General features: G+C 45.3%; 2 protein-coding genes across 2 annotated transcripts in view; one reads left to right on the top strand and one right to left on the bottom strand.

Moving 5' to 3' along the window:
• Positions 1–970: 970 nt before the first annotated feature.
• Positions 971–8,150, bottom strand: LOC108251486 (L-threo-3-hydroxyaspartate ammonia-lyase). Its single transcript, XM_017441820.3, has 11 exons — positions 7,938–8,150; positions 5,916–6,243; positions 4,864–4,980; positions 4,374–4,615; positions 3,926–4,091; positions 3,731–3,830; positions 3,538–3,613; positions 3,296–3,421; positions 2,413–2,580; positions 2,266–2,323; positions 971–1,526 (listed from the first exon to the last, which is right to left on the bottom strand). The coding sequence occupies exons 1-11, from the start codon at positions 8,051–8,053 to the stop codon at positions 1,428–1,430; spliced, it is 1,596 nt and encodes a 531-aa protein (XP_017297309.1). The 5' UTR covers positions 8,054–8,150; the 3' UTR covers positions 971–1,427.
• Positions 8,151–14,975: 6,825 nt separating this feature from the next.
• The window catches only part of LOC108251487 (placenta associated 9), an 11,556-nt gene continuing 9,133 nt past the window's right edge, over positions 14,976–17,398 (top strand). The window contains exon 1 of the mRNA XM_017441823.2: positions 14,976–15,185. Within this exon, the coding sequence (XP_017297312.1) occupies positions 15,128–15,185 (58 nt within the window). The 5' untranslated portion in view covers positions 14,976–15,127. The remainder of the gene's footprint in view (positions 15,186–17,398) is intronic.

The following is a 17,398-nucleotide window of genomic DNA, read 5'->3' as shown; positions in this document are numbered from 1 at the left end:
CAGGTCTGTTCAGGTCAGACTCTGTGGTCCTGGTCCATCAGGTCTGTTCAGGTCAGACTCTGTGGTCCTGGTCCATCAGGTCTGTTCAGGTCAGACTCTGTGGTCCTGGTCCATCAGGTCTGTTCTTTTGAAACCAGGGGTGGGCTCTTCAGGGTTTAGGCTCATTGTCCTGCTGGAAGGAGGACATCTGTCCCTGTCTCAGGTCTCTGGGAGACTCCAACAGATTTCCATCTTTTCTTCAACTCTGACCCAGCCTGCTGATTAAAAACATCCCCACAGCATGATGCTGCCACCACCATGCTTCCCTGTAGGGATTGGATGTTAAATCTGTGAACTGTTTGTCTGCAGAAACAAAGGGATCTCCAATGGAACCACTCGCTGCCTGTGGTTCCTCCAGACCCTCCTGTTCGGCTTCGCCTCCCTCGGCCTCCTCCTGAAGTACGACCCTGAGCGACCCAAACAGCGCTGACCCCTGCAGGAGGAGGAGGCGGAGCCTAAAGATGCAGCCGGATCAGTCACTTCCTGGTGCTTCTTGTTGTTCAGAACAACTCTTTGAGTATTAAACTGCTGACTTCACTCAGAGTTTTATAACCTTTAGCCTTAGAACAAATAATCTGAGCCATTCCAAAGATGGAGGCTTCTTCTCTTTTATTCTTTTAGAAATTATATATTTGAAACCCTTTTAAAATGAATAATAACAATAGCTGATATTTGATGAACTCTGTGCAATAAAACTGGGGTCCTGAAGAAAACGATTGTTTACATTTTAGCTGCTAACTGAGGGATGAAGAGGCAGGTTTAGATGCTGTTGGCCTTAAAGCATTCCAGGATTTTATAAGGAGAGACACGGCGTCACATTCCCTTTTTCATTCTGACGTTAAATAAACAGCTGATGAGTTAAAAACGACTCCGCTGAGTTTATTCTGGTTAGAAACATGTTTGTTGAGTGAAGCCGACCTTCAGACCTGTTTTATTTTTACCTGAATGTTTTCATTATTCTGTCTTCATCTCAACATGTCAAAGAGAAAAACTGGATCAGTAACATCAGGTTCTGAAGGCAGCAGAACTGGGTCAGAACCGCATCTTAACCAGGTGTTACCTCACTTTCTAACTTCCCTCACTAAGAAAACTCAGATTTGTCTCAGTTTTGGTTTTTTTAAATAAACAAAAAAGAAAATCAAAAAGCAGAAACACGTTGATCCAGTTTTATTCTGAAAATCTTTGTGTTTTAGGTGTTTTTACTGCCATGTTAGCGTATATACATAGATATATTTACAGGATTTCCTTACAAAATAAACCTTAGAGTCCGGTTAAAGTGATACTGGTGACTAAACATTCAGCTACAGCAGCAACAAACTGCTCTGATCACACATCGCTCCCGTTTCCACGCTGCTCAACCATCCTGCAGGTTTCAGAGCATCTGCTGATCACCGCTCCAGCCAGGATATGGAGGGGTACCGATCATTCAGGGTCTTCCTCAGCTGAACACTTTGGGTCTTATCTCTGGTTTCCACCACACACTCCACCTGCCAGCGTGCACACACACACACACACGCATCAGAGCGGGTAATTACAGAAGACCTTCAACCCTTTAACGCTGCTAGTTAACGACCAGCAGAGATGATCTGAAGATAAAACTTGTTCCAAGTTAAAATAAAATAAAACTTTTATCAGGATCCAACAAGAAAACAAATCATGGTTCTTTGTTTTTATCTGTTTGTTCTTCACCTGTTTTAAAGGAAACACGTTAAAAAGAAGCAGTTACTAACAGCAGGATGATTATTAAAGTAAAGAATCAGAAAGTCTGCAGATATTAGATTCATGCTGTGGACAGAAACTCTTATTAAACAAAACGTCCAGAGTGAGGCTGTGGTGCTTTATTATCATGATGGTAGAGCACGGCAGCATGATAATCATGATGTGGAGCCAGCGTCGTCACAATTCAAACCATGATCGTGACAAGGTCAGGGAAAGTCCTGCCTGAACTGGACCTGAGGTTCTACTGAGGACGTGCTGCTGATGGAGACATCGTCTCAGAGCTGCAATCAGCCATGTTCTGATTGGACCTGGAGAGCGTAACGGGTCATCATCCGGTGTAAAGTGGGTCTCCAACCTAACTAGAACCTTCAAACTGATTCTACACAGTGTGCACACGCTGCAGGCTGTTCTGCACCCGACTAAAGACTTCCTCTTTATGGACCAGTCCAGGAACAAACTTCACAGGAGGACAAAGAATGAAGGAACAATGAGGTCTTGACCTCCTACCTTTGTCTTGAAGAGGTCTGATTTGTCGCTGCGTCTGCGATGGCAGACATCCAGCAGTCTGAGAGGGAAAAGAAAAGATGGCAGACAGTCAAAGATGGCGTCAGACACCAGATGAAGTCTGAAACAGCAGAACCAAGCAGTCCCCACCTGACGTCCTCTCTGGACAGGACATCCAGCAGTTTGGCCATGTCTCCGGGCCATTCTCCCAGCTGCACAGAGAACTTACTGACCCGCCCGTCCAACACCAAAGCTCTGTCCACGCACTGCCTCATCAGCTCGGGCTCCATGTTGGCGCTGCTCGCCACCACAACAACCCTGGAGGGAGGAAAGATCAGGAGGAAACTCTGCCGCTCGGCCTTCATAACCAAACTTCTGTTCTCAAAAGGTTTCTGCTGTCAAACTTGAATCAACGAAGAACATTCAGTAAACCACATGTGTCAAACTCAAGGCCCGCGGGCCAGATCCGGCCCTCTAGTCTGGGACAGATTGAGTCTCTGATTCTTATGTTGCTTAAAAAAACTGAGCCTAATTAGTGAAGTTTTCTCCTCAGTGACTTAGAAGCCAACAATATATAGTTTTAATTTCTGTATGATCAGGTTTTTGTCTGTTTTAATGTTAAAAACTTCATTTAAAAGCTGAGTGAGGCGTAAGAAATGACTGCTAATGATGAGCTTTTTGAAGTTTGATCTATTTGTCTGTGTTCATTAAAGTCTGTTTGCTCTAAATTCTGTCTAATCTGTAACTGGGAAAAGCTCATTGATATTTCTGTATGAATTATTTGTCATAATGCATCTAAAACCAATTAATTTATGTAATTTTTAATAAATATTGATCATGATTGGCCCTTGGCTAGGATCACATTTTTTATTTTGGCCCCCTGCATTACTGGGTTTGACCCCCCTGAGTTAAACCAACAAAAGGATCAACACTGAAACTGTGACGCCATTTATGGGCCTCATCTGTTCACTCCTGTGTGTTCAGTTCATGGATGATTTTGTGTTTCTGCTCTTTGTTAAAGGATCTCACCCACCTTTTCCCTCTCAGTTCAGGCAGCTGCCCTGCCAATATGGCCGCCAGTCCCATGGCTCCCTCTGTGTCCACCGTGGAGCGTTCAACTTCCTGAAAACGCAGCATCGCCACCAGAGAGTCGTCTTCACTGAGGGACACACAGAGAGGTCGCCAACGTTTCAGGTTTTTATCTTAGAGGTAAAACAAACTCATGTTTATTTATTTACATTTAAATATAATTCCTAAAGGAACCTCGTTCAGTACCTGACAGATAAAACTTTATCCACCAGTTTCTTTGTCAGCTGGAAAGTGTTTTCCCCCAGAGAACGCTCCGTTAGATCTGAGAACGACACAACACCGTTATTTCCTGCAGCTTCCTGCAGCTTCCTGCAGCTTCCAGCTTCCTGCAGCATCGTCACAGTCGGTGCTACCAGGTGTTGACAGGAAGCTGCCTCACCTTCATACAGTCTCTTGTTGGGGCTGCTGGGCAGGTTTTTGACCGGAGAGTCGGTTTTCAGAGACTGGAGGAGCAGCGGGAAACCTTCAGGTTCAACTCCCTGTTAAAGATAAAGTTTTTATTTATCTTCTCGTCCATGAAGCTCAGCTCTATGCAGCTTCTGATGGAGACTGATGAGGATGTGTGTGTACTCACTACAACCAGAATCTGAGGGTTGAGGTGTTTGATGGCTGCAGCGGTTCCTGCCAGGAGTCCAAACTGTCCTGCTGCAGGGACGATGACTGCGTCAAGCTTGGACACCTGCTCGTAGATCTCCATGCCCACGGTGCCCAGTCCTGCCAGGTAGGCTGCACTTTCATCCCTGCCAGTCAGCACAGAACACATTTCAGCAGCTAGGCCATTAAAAACAGATTAAACTCTTGTTGACACTGAGCGCAGACCCGCACTTCAGAACTGCACATCTGTGTGAAACTTCAGGAGTAAACTCCTCGAAGCTGCATCACCTGATGTAGTTCAGGATAAACTTTTTACAGTTTGCAAAGAGAACCTTAAGTTATATGAATGTGGCTGTGGAGGTTTTTCATGACAAACAGTTCATATAAATCCTGTTTTGTTACTGTAAGATGAATGTAATGACACTGACTCTTCCAGGTAAAGGTAACTGTTCTCTTTGGCCAGGCGCCGGGCGTGGTTCTGGGAGTCCAGGCCCGTGCTGCCGTAGGAGATGACCATGGCGCCGTAGTCTCTGTAGATCCGGAGCCGGGGCGATGAGCAGCACGACGGCATGATGACGAACACCGGTACCTTCAGCTCCACGCCGTGGTGAGCCACGGCCATGGAGAAGTTACAGTCAGTGGCCACGATCACGCCCTTCCTCTGCTGCTCCTGGGGGAGGAAAATATAAGCTTTATGTTCGGGACTCAGACAGAGACAGAGACAGTCCAAACTGTGTTAGACTAAATTCTGTCCAGCTGTCAATCCTTCAGTAAAGGTGTCATTTTCTCACATGTGTACAACAGAAACATGAATATGAAGACTTTAAAGTCTGGACTGGTTTTATCTGAACACGTCTCAGTGGTTCGCTGACGGCTGTTCAGACCCAGGAATCCTCTCCTTTTCTAGCAGAACCTTACCTGTGTGAGGGAGGTGAGCAGGTACAGCACTCCTCGCTCCTTCACAGAACCCGTGTAGTTCAGGTGCTCCTTCTTCAGGTAGATCTCCATCCCATACTGTTTGGACAGCCTGGAGAACTGCACACAGAACCACAGAAGTCCAACAGACTGTCAAACTCACAGCCAACAGCGAGATAAAACTGGAACAGATCTGAAGACTGCAGATCTTATAGGAGACTTTCCTGCATTGATGGATTCTTTCCAGAGGCTCTAATGCACCCCCATACCATCAGAGAGGCAGGCTGACCTCAGAACAGTTCTCCTCTTTGGTCCAGAGGAGACACATCTGTTCACATCTGGCTTCTTCTTTGCCTGATAGAGCTTTAAGCAGCACGGTGAACTGTGTTTACAGACAGTGTTCCTGAGCAGAACCAGAACCAGAACCTGTCAGCTGGTGAACCTCTGCCCATCTTCAGCCTCTAAATGCTCTTTTTCTCCTCACTCCTCTGACCGACCTGCTGATAATTAACCTCGTTAGTCTCTAAAAGCTCCTCCAGATGTTTCTGATTCGGACCTTTTGTTGCTCCTGGAATGTTTTACAGAAATGTTCCTGCCATCAGATTCAAAATTACCTGATTTCTTCCTAAAAATGGTTAAATTTCTTAATTTAAACACTTGATATATTTACTATGTTCTATTCCGAATAAAATATGGATTCATGAGTTTTGCAAATTATTGCCTTCAGTTTTTATTTACATTTTACAGAACATCCAACTCATTCAGGATTAAGGCTGGAAATGGTTCTTATAAAGGTGAAAACACCTGTCTGACATGTATAATGGCTCCTCTGGAACTGTTTTTGTAGTAGTATAACATCTGGTGTATATTCCATTTCTGCCAAATATTCTGACATCTTTAGTTTGTTGCAGCAGATTCATAATGATGACAGCATTTTGGAAAAGTGAAGGTTTGAACTAACAGAAGTTCTTCTTGTGAAATAAACTCATTTTGTTGTTTGAACCTCTGACGTCTCTCCTCTGCTCCATGAGAGGTCAGAGGTCACACCAGCCTACCGTGCACGGTGTCTTCTGTATCCCCGCCTGGATCCTGAAGGCCGCAGCGCTGATGTCCTCGAAGCGCAGGTACTGAGCCGGAGGTCTGGGGACGATCCGGAACTCGCTGACCCGTCTGGTTTTGGGCGGATCCATCAGCCTGATCTCAGGAGTTTCCACCACTTTAGTTTGGTGGAACTTCACGTCTCCGTTGAGGAGTTCCTCCTCGCCGAAGTCCTTCAGACGGTCAGGTTCGATGAGGGTGGGCCGGCGGCCGGCGGTGCCGTTACTCATGGAGCCACATTTGTAGGAGCTGCAGGGCTGACTGGGGCCGAGACGGAGCTCCTCTCTGAGAACCACAACACAGAGTTTCCCTTCAAACGACCAGATTAAAAGCTGACCGCACAGAAGATCCTCAAATACATGAGAGTCAGAAGGAAGAAATGAAGAGTTAGTAGACATTTTTCTTCAAATAAATGTAAAATGCTGTTTTATTTACTTTAAGTTTGTTTTAAATGGAGAACCTGCAGTTTGATTCATGGGAGGTCAAATAAATCTGCTCAAAAAGATTCATTTATATTATAATTTATATTTATTATACTAATTCTTTACCTGTTCCTGAATACTGGTGCTTTTATTACAGTTATAGTGAAAATATATGTTTAATTAGGTTTTTAGAGATGACAAGATCAGTCCCTCCTCAAAATATCTGAACTGTCCCTTTAAGTCCTGCAGCCTGCGGTTCTGGAGCCTTTCTGACATAAAAAGGTCCAAAATAAGTTGAGTCTGAGGAAACTTTAGGTGTTTGCTATGGATTCTGTAAACAACATCCCATCATTTCAGAGCCAGGATTAGTTAAAGACTTTAAGGATGATGTCAACAAAGTAAAACAAAATAAAAAACAAACTGCTTGTATTTAAATATGAAGAAGTTTCCTGAAGGGACTCAGTGAATTTCTAACTTTATTCCAACAGGAACCTTGAAATTAAACTCTTAATTCACGAGTTTGATTGTTTGAGTTGGAGATGTTTGGTTTTACAGTTTGATGAATCACAATCAGACACAAAGAAAAGTGAAGAAATAAAAACTAAGTGAAGTGATTTTTAGACTAAGATCATGTGAGAAAACCAGCAGGTGGAGCTGCTTCCTCAGCTGTTTGTTGGGTTGAATTACAGCTTTTTTATTTTAGTTCTGAACACAGAGCGCTTCTGTCAAACTGATTAAAAACTCAGATCAAACTAGACAAAAACAGCCTGAAGAGGAGAAAAGAGCAACATGTCTGCATAAAATAAGCTTAAATGAGAGGGAAGAAGCTGAAAGAGTAAATTTATTATCTTTTACTTCCAATAGGAATAAAAAAGTAAAATGATTTGTTTGAGTCGATCAGGTTGACATCTTTATAATCGGACTTTCTGACGCTCCTCGACAAACAGATTCTTCTCCCAAAGTTTCTTACGGTTCTTGTTTAGGTTCAGATGTTAAAAACAAGTCAGCACGTCTTCATCGAGTCAGAAACAAAGATCTGCAGAAGGAGGAGGTTAAATAAAAGGAGGATCAGGTTTCAGGTGGGACGCGTCCTCTGAGGAGGACGGGGACATGATGGACGAGGAAAGATTTTAAAATTAAACAAATAAAGAGAAAAAGAGCAAATGTTGGAATGGAGGTTCCTATAAATAAACCCTAAGAAGGATTTGGAGAGCTGATGGTTCGAAGGGTTTGATTTAAAGCAGTTGTTCCCAAAGTTGGGGTCCTGACCCCACTGTGGGTCGTAAAACAACAAGTGCAGGTCCTCAGATGATATTTAGAAAATGAAATAATATTTAACACTGATAAAAGGAAATTATCGCCGTAATTGTTAGAAAATGTCACAAACAGCAGCCAGTTGTTTGTGTAGTTTTATCCGTGTTGATTCGAGGTCTTCGGACCTTCAGACCAGCAACAGTCGGCGTTCATGGATCAGAAGCTGAGACGTCTGGGAACCACTGATTTAAAGGGTTTGCTGGAAGACGCTCTGAGGGTCCTACAGGTGTGACAGTTTCCCACCTCTCCCAGAACGGGTCGTTCTCTTCGCCGCCTTTAAGTGCAGGTCTCGGAGAGAACAAACGTTCAAGCCGCTCGCTCAGGTAGCGCGAGAAGAATAACTGAGCAGCAAAGTTCATCCTGGCCGAACTCTTACAGTCCAACGGGCGTCCTTCTCCTGGTCCGAGTGCGGTGAGTCCGAGAGACACCAGAACTCTGCCTCAGTCCTGCTGAGGGCTTATTTAAGAAGGGATTACCCATAGACACATGCATGGTGGTTGTGGAGTGTTTCTCCGGTGGCCTGGCCCCTCCTTGGACTCTATTCCTGGGCCCGGATTACAGCCCGTTTCTGTGACGCGCTGCTAATCAGACAGTCTAAGGAGATAGATGCAGAATTAGGGATTTATCTGGGGAGCAGTGATCTGGAAGCTCAACAGAAGAGCCAAGTGGACAGACGGACAGACTGACGGGTGAGACGGGCTTCAGGGGGAGAACACCCCCTGAACTCCAGTCACCAAAACCTGAGACACGGACCACTTTAGTGTCAGCTGCCTCCAAGAGAACCAGCAGCTTCTGGAGATAAATGTGAGCAGCCCAATCAAACAGCTCATCTCCTGGACTTTAGGAAGAGATAAGCTGCCAGCCAGACATGCAGGACTTAAATAAAACCAGAAGAGCTCAACTGGCTGCTGCCAGACCTCAGCAGGCCGTCCAGAGCTCTGATCAGGAGTCCAAAGTGACGGTGCTGCCAGCATCCACTGGGAAAGACTTTCTGAAGGGAAGAGCGTTCCTCAAACCGGGTGGAGGATGGCTGTGGGTTGGTGCTCTGCAGATAAAGAGTCAGAGGCTCTGATCATACATTACCAGATCAGGATACCACTGGACAGAATAACTCCTAATACTGTGACACAGAGTAAATGTTTGCTGTAGGTTTTCATATCTTCAGATAAAAGTCCTTTTAGATCCACCGTTCTGCTGCTGCAGGAACCTGGGGGTAAAAGCACAATCACAGCAGAAGGTCAGCTGCTGATTGTTGTTGTTCAGACAGCTGTAACAGCAAGAAACACAACATCATCAAACAGGAACTGAAGGGAAGCCCACAGGTTTCAGTGACCTGACCTGTGGTTGGATAACAGTACGAGTTCTGCTGGGAAGAGGAACAGAACCATTGTTGGATCATATTCATTGAGTAATTTTCATCTGTAATCAGGTTGTGGAGGCAGCAGGGGAAGGAGAGAAGTCCAGACCTCCATCTCTCCAGCTCCTCCTGGAGGATCCTGAGCTGTTCTCAGCCCAGAGAGGATATCTGAGAGGCATCCTGACCAGAGGTCTGAACCTCCTTAGCTGACTCCTGTCGAGGAGGAGAACAGCAGCTCTACTCTGAGCTCCTCCTGGATGATGGAGCTCCTCTCCTTCTCTGTAAGGCTGAGTCCGGCCGCCCTGCAGAGGAAGATCAGTTCAGCTGCTTGGATCAGGATCTGCTTCTTTAGTCCTGACCCGAACCTCAGGACCCCAGCTGAGGAGATGCCTGCAGATGGAGCAGGAAGTCCAGAGCTCTGCCTTTCAGCTCCTTCAGACTCATCACTGCAGCTGAAGTCCTGATCCGTTGGTCCGTCTCCTGCTCCGACCCTCAGGTGACCCGGTGTGTGACAGCTAAAGCCCACCCACCTACACACACACACACACAAACACCACACACACACACACACACACCACCACACAGACACAGACACACACACACACCCCTGAAGCTGTCAGAGACAAAGAAGCTGCTTCAGAAACAGATCCTGAGACCAGGACTGTGGGCGAGTCAGAACAACCATTATCGCCCGCCGCTGAAGGTGAACGGGTGATAGGCAACTCCATCCAAGATGGCCGCCACAGCTAAACAGCCTTAGAAAACACAAAATGTCTCAAACTCAGTCAGTTTAACAGATCCTGAGGTAAAACTAGGTGTGGTAGTAGCTGAGAGTCATTCCTAACACAGACGAGGGGGAGTAGGCGGGGCTTAAAGTCCCGCCGGCTTCCCTCCTGTTTTCCAGCTCGTCTCTCTGAGTTTGACCCAAACGACTGAAACTCCATCATTTCTCAGCACGAGACAAGCCTCAAACTCTGCATGAACGGCTGCGGGAGACATGCATCCCCTCAGGGAACGCTAGGCCTTTAACTCAGATCAGTCTCTTAGAAAGGTGTCAGGAAGGCAGAGCGCGAGGAGGAGGAGGAGGAGGAAGACTAGGAGGAGGAGGAAGAGGAAGACTAGGAGGAGGAGGAGGAAGACTAGGAGGAGGAGGAAGAGGAAGACTAGGAGNACTCTGTCAACCTGAACACTGAACAGCAGATAAAGATGTTTTATAAAATGTCTTTAAGTCAACAGTTTAATCCTCGTTCTGCAACCAGATCTGCTGTTCCTCATAAAAACCTCCTTTCTTCTCACACAGGAGGGACCAATCTGAGCTGATTCCACTTATTAAAGCCCACAGGAATCATTAGAGAGGAAGGAAGGAAAAAATCTGATCATTTGCATACAAATTAGTTTTTTTTCCTTTTCTAAGTTTGATTTATTTATATTTCATATTTCTGTGTTTATTTAAACCACGTCATACTTTTACAGTTTCTGTTGTAAGAATGTATTTTCCACAACATTGGCTCAATAAAAACCACAAAGTTTGTCTCCTGGAAACAGTTTTAAAAAGCTAAAACTCATCATTTATATTTATAGATTTCTTTTGTTAAGGAATGAACTCATCGTGATGTAAACTTGTTTACACCAGAGGGTCTGAAACTGCAGTTTGCCAATAAAAACCAGCAGCTGAAACTCTTTCAGTTGTAATTATATAAGAGAAAATACATGATTTTAAATGTCATTTGACCTCTGACCCTACCTGGCGCCTCATGTCTCACAGAGGGGTCCCGACCCTCACTTTGAGAACCCTTCTGGCAGCAGAAAATAAACATCAGGAGACGATGCTGTTTGCAGCAGGAAGAGCAGAAGTTTGTCCTGATGCAGAGATGAAGAATGACAGAAGCTGAGTGTTCAGCCCTTACAATAAAACACCTGAAGCAGCAGAAAACACACACACACACACACACACACTTGTAAAATCAGCATGTGTAAGATAAGCAAACTGCTGACACACCAAGACGAGCAGGATGGAGAAAAACAGATTCTTAGATTTGTTTGACTTTTATTTCATGTCAGTCGATTTTAAACCAAAATATTTAATCTTTTATCAACTTTAATATTCGCCCAAAGTTGAGGCTAAAAATGATACTGGTGTTATTAACACAGGGAACAGGAACCAAAATGATTTGATACAAAAAAACATGAAAGTTTGAGTCCTGAGGAGCAAAGATGTTCAGAGGTTCTCCAGAAATTAGTGCTAAATTTGGTGTTGATCCGATACAGAATAAACAGAACCAGTAACGTTCCTCGTGCAGGAACAGAAATGTTCCTTCAGCAGATTTGTTGAATAAAACAGTCAAACCTCTGCAGCCGTGTGGAGGACGGATGGTGGAATCAGGCTTTAATAAAAAGGAAAACACTGACTGGTCATAAAGTAAATTAGCCTGGAGGTTTGAAAAGAACTACTAATGACATCAAAGTCCTTTTATAAAACTGTTCCTGTATGACTAATCTCAGTGAAACCTCCTGGTTTCAACAATCACCGATCGGTTCACAAGAATCACATTCGGTGAAAGAATTTCCTTTTATGAAAAACCTGTTTGGATATTACTCATTCTGTTGGAAAAACCTGAAGCTGAGAAGAAAACAAATAAAGGATTTACTGGTTGGAAAAATGATTTTGTGCTGCTTTAATTTAAGTTCTCTAACATCTGGATTTCAGCCAGAAACAGATGTTTCTTCTGAAATATGAGCCTTTATTCATCATGTAATTCCTTTTATTGATCCAGACTGAAGTTATTGATCTGAGATGTAATGAGAGTTTTTCTGCTTTGGATGAAATTCAGATGTGCTGCTGTTCTCGTCTTCTGGTGGAAACTTGAAAAAGAAGAAAGAAAATGGGTTTTTGTTCTGCATTGAAAAATGTTGCCATTAAAATTGTGTTTTTTAATGAAGTTTTAAACAGTTTTCTGAATAAAATGTGTGAAACAGAAACATGAACTTTAGTTTGTGTAATCTGATGCTTTTAAAGCTAATTTTCTGATCTGTATCCTGCAGAGGAACACCATTCAGCTCGGATTTTATCTTTTTACTTTCCTATTAGAACATATTTAAACATTGTGAAGATAAAAGAAACTCCTGCAGATAAAATTAAGATTAGATGTTCATTCAGACACAGTGGAATGAAAGCAGAGCTGAACTCTTTATTTACAGACTGGTGATTATTTCAGAGCCTCAGTATTTTTACAGCGTTTCCTGTTCTCCATCTGTCAGACTGCAGCTGTTTTCTCCTCTCATTTGTCTCGTTTAATCACCATCCTGCTGCACACTTTCAGAGACATGAATTCATCACTAATTTTAATTTTTATTAGATGTAAATGAATAAAATCAAACCTTTCAAGGGTTTTAATGATAATGTTACTCAGCAGATGTGAATGATTTGATTTTTATTTTCAGTAACAAACTTCTGATTGTTTTTACATCTGAGGAGGTTTCACCCTCAGGATTGTTAAAGTTTCTCTTTCTCTTCACCTTTCAGCACCACACAGCTGCAGATGTGTGCCCAGATGTTGTTTGATCCTGGCTCATCCTTCTCACAGCGCGGTGCGACCCACATTATAACAATCACTTCATTAACATCTGAGCTCCTGTCAAAGTGTGGAAATCTTCATTCTCTTCAGTTTTTGTTTCGATGATCCAGACTTGATGCTTTGCTCTGTTAAACCGACAGAAAACTGATTTTTGTTAGGATTTTTTTTTTTTAGTTATTTTTGGAGTAACCTTTTGTATTAAGTTTAAATGTTTTCACTCGTGTTTCTGCTGTTCTGTGTTGATTCTTGNAGACGAGGAGGAGGAGGAAGAGGAGGAGGAAGACGAGGAGGAGGAGGAAGACGAGGAGGAGGAGGAAGAGGAGGAGGAAGACGAGGAGGAGGAGGAGGACAGGAATAGAGCCGGGAAGGTGACCCTGCCTCCAGCCGTCTGTCACACCACGGATCAGCGTGACGCTGCTCTCTGGACGCCATGATCCTCCGCTGATGTGGAAAAGCTCTTATTCCTTAGCTTTGGGCCTGTGACGGGCCGGGTCAGAACCGGGGGGTGGTTACTGCCCTCTGATGGGCCCAGGTCAGAACCGGGGGGTGGATCCTGCCCTCTGATGGGCCCAGGTCAGAACCGGGGGGTGGATCCTGCCCTCTGACGGGCCGGGTCAGAACCGGGGGGTGGATCCTGCCCTCTGACGGGCCGGGTCAGAACCAGGGGGTTGGAACCGGGCCCGTCAGAAATCAGGTTTTCCCTCCAGGTGCGTCTCCTCACCTGCTGTCAGTTATTCAGTCCCTGCCTTTGTTCACCTCCCCGGTGTTTTTCCTCCCGTCTCCTCGCTGGTCTCTCCTGTTATCGTCCCGTCCTGCTGCACGTTAGTTTCCTGTAATCGACTTCCTGCTTCTTTGGTGTTTCTGCAGGCTCTGATTCCACCTTCATTAAATCTACGAGACTCACTCCCCCCACCCAACCCTGGCCTTCATGTCTGCAGCTTTAAGCTGTGGTGATGGTTCCACACGCCTGATTTCAGCTGACAAACAGCCGATCGGGGCTCTTCAGCTGCAGTCTCACAGATTTTAATAATTATTTGTCCTCCAGGAGGTTTTCAGTCCTGAAACTAAACTGAGACGCCTTCAACGACTCTGTGTTTCACAAAGTTTTTAAAGATCTTTAAAATGAAAGTTTCTGAGTCTCAGTTTGAAGAAGAACAGTTTGAGACATTTTGGAGACTCCTTCCTGCCAAGTCTGAAGATACTTTAATTGGGTCAAAATAAATGTTGTCATATTTTGAAGTTTTCTTTACATGTTTTGTCTGATTTTGGTTTTTAAAGTTTCATGAATAATAAAAATGTTCCATATTTGTCTGTCGTCTTTGGCCTCGTATCGCTGGTTTGATCTGTTTAAAGACACAAAGTGTCTCCTGTCTGTCTCCTAACTGTCTTCTAACTGTCTCCTAACTGTCTCCCGTCTCTGGAAGCCTCTGATCCGTCCTCTCACTTTCCCCCAGTTTTGTTTTCCGGCGCTTAAACCGAAGATCTCCTTAAGCTGCTGACAAAGTGAGCTGAGGAGGCTGAAGCCCGTCTGGCTTAATGAAGATAACCAGGTTCACTACGTAACCGGGGTGTGTGTGTGTGTGTGTGTGTGTGAGAGAGAGAGGGTGTGTGTGTGTGGTCAGATCAGGGGGAGGAACAGGAAGTAATCAGTCTGATTACACATTAAAAGCCTCTGAATAGGTTTTGATTTTTCCTTTTTTTGTGAAACAGTTGAAATAAATAAATAAATGAAAGGTTGTTCAGGGTCACCTAAAGTCTGGATCAAAGAAGCTTTTTAAAGCGGTGATGTAAGTCTGTAAATACTGATTCCACCCTGAAAGTGTCTGATTTTATCTAAAATATTCTGGGTTAAAGGGACAGTTCAGATCTTTTAAGGCTGTCCAGGTTTGATCTGAAAACTGGAGAACTTCCTCGAGGTCCTTCAAAGGTTTAGTAAAGTCCTGAAGGAGCTGAAGGCCGAACACCAACAGGAGAACAGTGAGAACATGGACTCTGTGTTCCTGAAGAACTTCCAGATGTCAGAACCGGTTCTTTGAACTTGTTGGAGATCCAAACGAGCGAACAGGAAGACGACAGGAAGAAAAGAAAGGCTTTCAGCCTTTGCAGACAGAACTGGTTAGTTGGTGAAACTAACCTGGTAGAGAGATAACCAGCTCCAAGGCTAGCCTCAGTGTTGCCATGGAAACAGAAGTCCAGTGGGTTTGATGAGAGGACACTACAGTATTAACCCTTCTGTGGGGTTCTTTTCCACAGAATCCTTTATTACAGCCCACAGTCCCCTCCCTGTTCTGTCCCCCCGTCCTGCTTTGTCCCGCCCCGTCCTCCCAGTCCCGCCCCACTCCGTCCCACTTCGTCTCACTCCGTCTCACTCCATCTCACACTCTCAGTTTTCTGTGTCTAAATCTTTTCATCAGGACACCCGGAGCAGCCAGAACCAGGAGGTCCGGAGTTCTGAACAGAAACCCTCAGCTCTTCTTCATCAGCAGCTCTTCCTCCTCATCATGACTTCCTACAGCCTCCTCCTCCTCCTCCTCCTCCTGACTGGCTGCGCAGCAGCAGGTAAGGCAGCGGGTCCAGAGTGGGTGGGGAGGTCAAAGGTCAGACAGGTAAAATCTGAAGAGACAGTTGGAGACACTGTCCAACTGATCGGAGCAGAGGATTCACTGGGTCAGGCACAGACCCAGACCCAGAACCCTGATCCAGACCCAGACCCAGACCCTGATCCTGACTCAGACCCAGACCCAGAACCCTGATCCAGACCCAGACCCAGNTCCTCGGCTCACATCGTACCCACCTCGGCTCACACCGTACCCACCTCGGCTCGCTTCATACCTACCTTATGTTTAAATCAGTTCACAGATTCCATGTCTGAAACACCAGGAGAGGATTCCCGTTTGTAAGAAACCAACTCATGAATGAAATTTAAAAAACCTGAAATTCTCCAACAGTCTGTCTGAAAGAGCGTGTTTCAGCACAGCATGTGTTCCTTTAAAACAAAACGCTGCCCACCCCCACTCTGCTCTGGTTTCATGTTTACCAGCAGGCTGAGCTGCCAGGATGTAACTAATTAGTTTTATTGTAAAATTTTAAAATACAGCAGCTCAAACACAAACAGGACCGGGTGCAGCAGGAACGCACTGAACTCTAACTTTTTCACTGGATCCCAGCAGGTAAGCTCTTCCTCCTCCTCCTCTATCACTGCTCCTTAAAGAGAGGCTGAATGTAAAATCAGCAGCACCTCCCCTCCCTGAACCAATTTAATGTCTCTGCATGAAATAACACCTGCCTATCTGCTCAGCTGCTGCCTCCTATTAGGAAGCTCGTTCCCTAAATGTCCACACACACACACACACACAGGCTGCAGCTGCAGGAGCAGACCCTGCAGACTCTCAGCTCCAGTTTAGATGTTTGAAGAAGCTCTACAATCACGAAGATGCAGAGCCTGTTTTCCTGCTTTGATCCCAGCTGTGAGACATGCGAGCGTTGCATGAATAAACCAATAAACAGCAGAGGGGGGGCAGAGGGGAGGGGCCTGTGGTGGAGCGAGGTAGAGGAGCAGCAGAGCGAGCAGAGATGAAGCAGTAAACTGTTAGCAGAGATGTTGAAGAGTCCTGACGTCCCTCGTCTCCGCTGCGTCTCACAGAGCAGACAGCTGGACAGACTGCTTATACAGCAATACCCTTCTTCTGTGGACACACACACACACGCTCACGTGGACACACACCCACACTCACAGCCATGCACTTCCACTCACCTACACACACCCTCCTCACTTACTCACATCACGTTCTCCTCTTTAAAACTCTTCTCTGTTCCCACCTTGCATCCTCTATTGTTCCTCCTCCTCCTCCTCCCCCTTCTCCTCCTCCTCCTCCCTCACTCATGCCTCCTTCTTCTCACTCTCCCCTCCCCCTCCCCCTCTTCGTCCCCCATCAATCATGCCTCCTCCTCCTCTTCCATCTTTTCTGTTTACTCTCCGTTCCTCTCTTCACTTCTCTTCTCTCTTACCTGTCTTAGCATCTCTCCTCTCTCCTCCCCTATTGCTGACTCCCCCTCCTGTCCCCCTCTCATCTTCCTGCCCCCCTCCCACCTCCACACACACACCTACAGACACACACACACACACGCACCTACACAGTAGATGTCTCTTTTTGTTTTCTGGGGAAGAGGATGAGGAGAGCCCTTATTGGGTCCGCTGCAGCTTTCCTCCATCTTCACAAAGAGCAGGAAGAAAACCCTCCACTGTTATTTAGCTCCGTGTGTGTGTGTGTGCGTGTGTGTGTGTGTGCGTGTGTGTGTGTGTGTGCGTGTGTGTGTGTGTGTGCGTGTGTGTGTGTGTGTGCGTGTGTGTGTGTGTGTGTGCGGGGGGTGGGGGGTATTCAAATACAATTACCAACCATTGCGAAAGAAGTCTCTTTTTCTCCCATGACAAATCTGCCATTTGAATAATACTCACCTTTCAAAAAGAACTGCAACAGAAACTTTTTGTCTCCAAACCCCTGAGTGGCAACAGACAATGGTTACAGCTCTGGTTCTGGTTCTGCAGGATTAAACTCTGGTTCTGATGGTTACAGTTCTGGTTCTGCAGGATAAAGTGAGTTTCTCTATTTTAATGAAGCATCTCTGACATCATTACCTTCCTGCGCTGCACCATCCAGCTGCATTACAGAAATGCTGCTGCTGAATATCGCTGTGTGTGCACGTGTGTGTGTGTGTGTGTGTGTGTGTGTGTGTGTGTGCACGTGTATATCCATGTGGATGTGGGGGTGGTG

Source organism: Kryptolebias marmoratus, linkage group LG22 (assembly GCF_001649575.2).
Source record: "Kryptolebias marmoratus isolate JLee-2015 linkage group LG22, ASM164957v2, whole genome shotgun sequence".
Lineage (NCBI taxonomy): Eukaryota > Metazoa > Chordata > Actinopteri > Cyprinodontiformes > Rivulidae > Kryptolebias > Kryptolebias marmoratus.
The sequence above is the reverse complement of the archived record's forward strand: the minus strand, read 5'-3'. Positions and strand labels throughout refer to the sequence as shown.

Bases quoted from the DNA above. Each gene is read 5' to 3' on its own strand.
- LOC108251486 (XM_017441820.3), bottom strand. From the start codon at position 8,053: ATGAACTTTGCTGCTCAGTTATTCTTCTCGCGCTACCTGAGCGAGCGG. The intron at 4,981-5,915 runs GTAGGCTGGTGT...TTCTGTGTGCAG, and splicing joins TACAGAAGACACCGTGCACG to TTCTCCAGGCTGTCCAAACA. The intron at 1,527-2,265 runs GTAGGAGGTCAA...GCACGCTGGCAG, and splicing joins CAGACCTCTTCAAGACAAAG to GTGGAGTGTGTGGTGGAAAC.